This window comes from Fukomys damarensis, unplaced genomic scaffold (assembly GCF_012274545.1).
Source record: "Fukomys damarensis isolate Sample0158 unplaced genomic scaffold, DMR_v1.0_HiC HiC_scaffold_23, whole genome shotgun sequence".
In the NCBI taxonomy this organism is placed as follows: Eukaryota; Metazoa; Chordata; class Mammalia; order Rodentia; family Bathyergidae; genus Fukomys; species Fukomys damarensis.
Window position 1 is genome coordinate 7,596,043 of NW_022900935.1, and position 242 is coordinate 7,596,284.

General features: G+C 64.9%; 1 protein-coding gene across 1 annotated transcript in view; it reads left to right on the plus strand.

Annotated features, from left to right (window-relative positions):
• The window catches only part of Bmp8a (bone morphogenetic protein 8a), a gene marked incomplete at its 5' end in the record, with an annotated part of 14,867 nt that overhangs the window by 3,684 nt on the left and 10,941 nt on the right, over window positions 1–242 (plus strand). Inside the window, one exon of the mRNA XM_033767228.1 lies at window positions 12–198. Within this exon, the coding sequence (XP_033623119.1) occupies window positions 12–198 (187 nt within the window). The remainder of the gene's footprint in view (window positions 1–11; window positions 199–242) is intronic.

A 242-nucleotide genomic window follows, 5' to 3' on the forward strand; every position in this document is an offset into this window, starting at 1 on the left:
CCCTGGTCAAGGGCTGGCGGGCCGACCGCGCGGGCGACGTGGTCTTCGCGGGAGCGCCAGGAACTTCAACGTGCCCATGTGCAAGGCAGCCGACGTCTCGGTGGTGGAGGTGGAAGAGATCGTGGACGTGGGCACGTTCCGCCCCGAGGACATCCACGTGCCCAACATTTACGTCAGTCGCGTGATACAGGGGCCCAAGTACGAGAAGAGAATCGAACGCTTGACCACGCGCACCGCGGAAG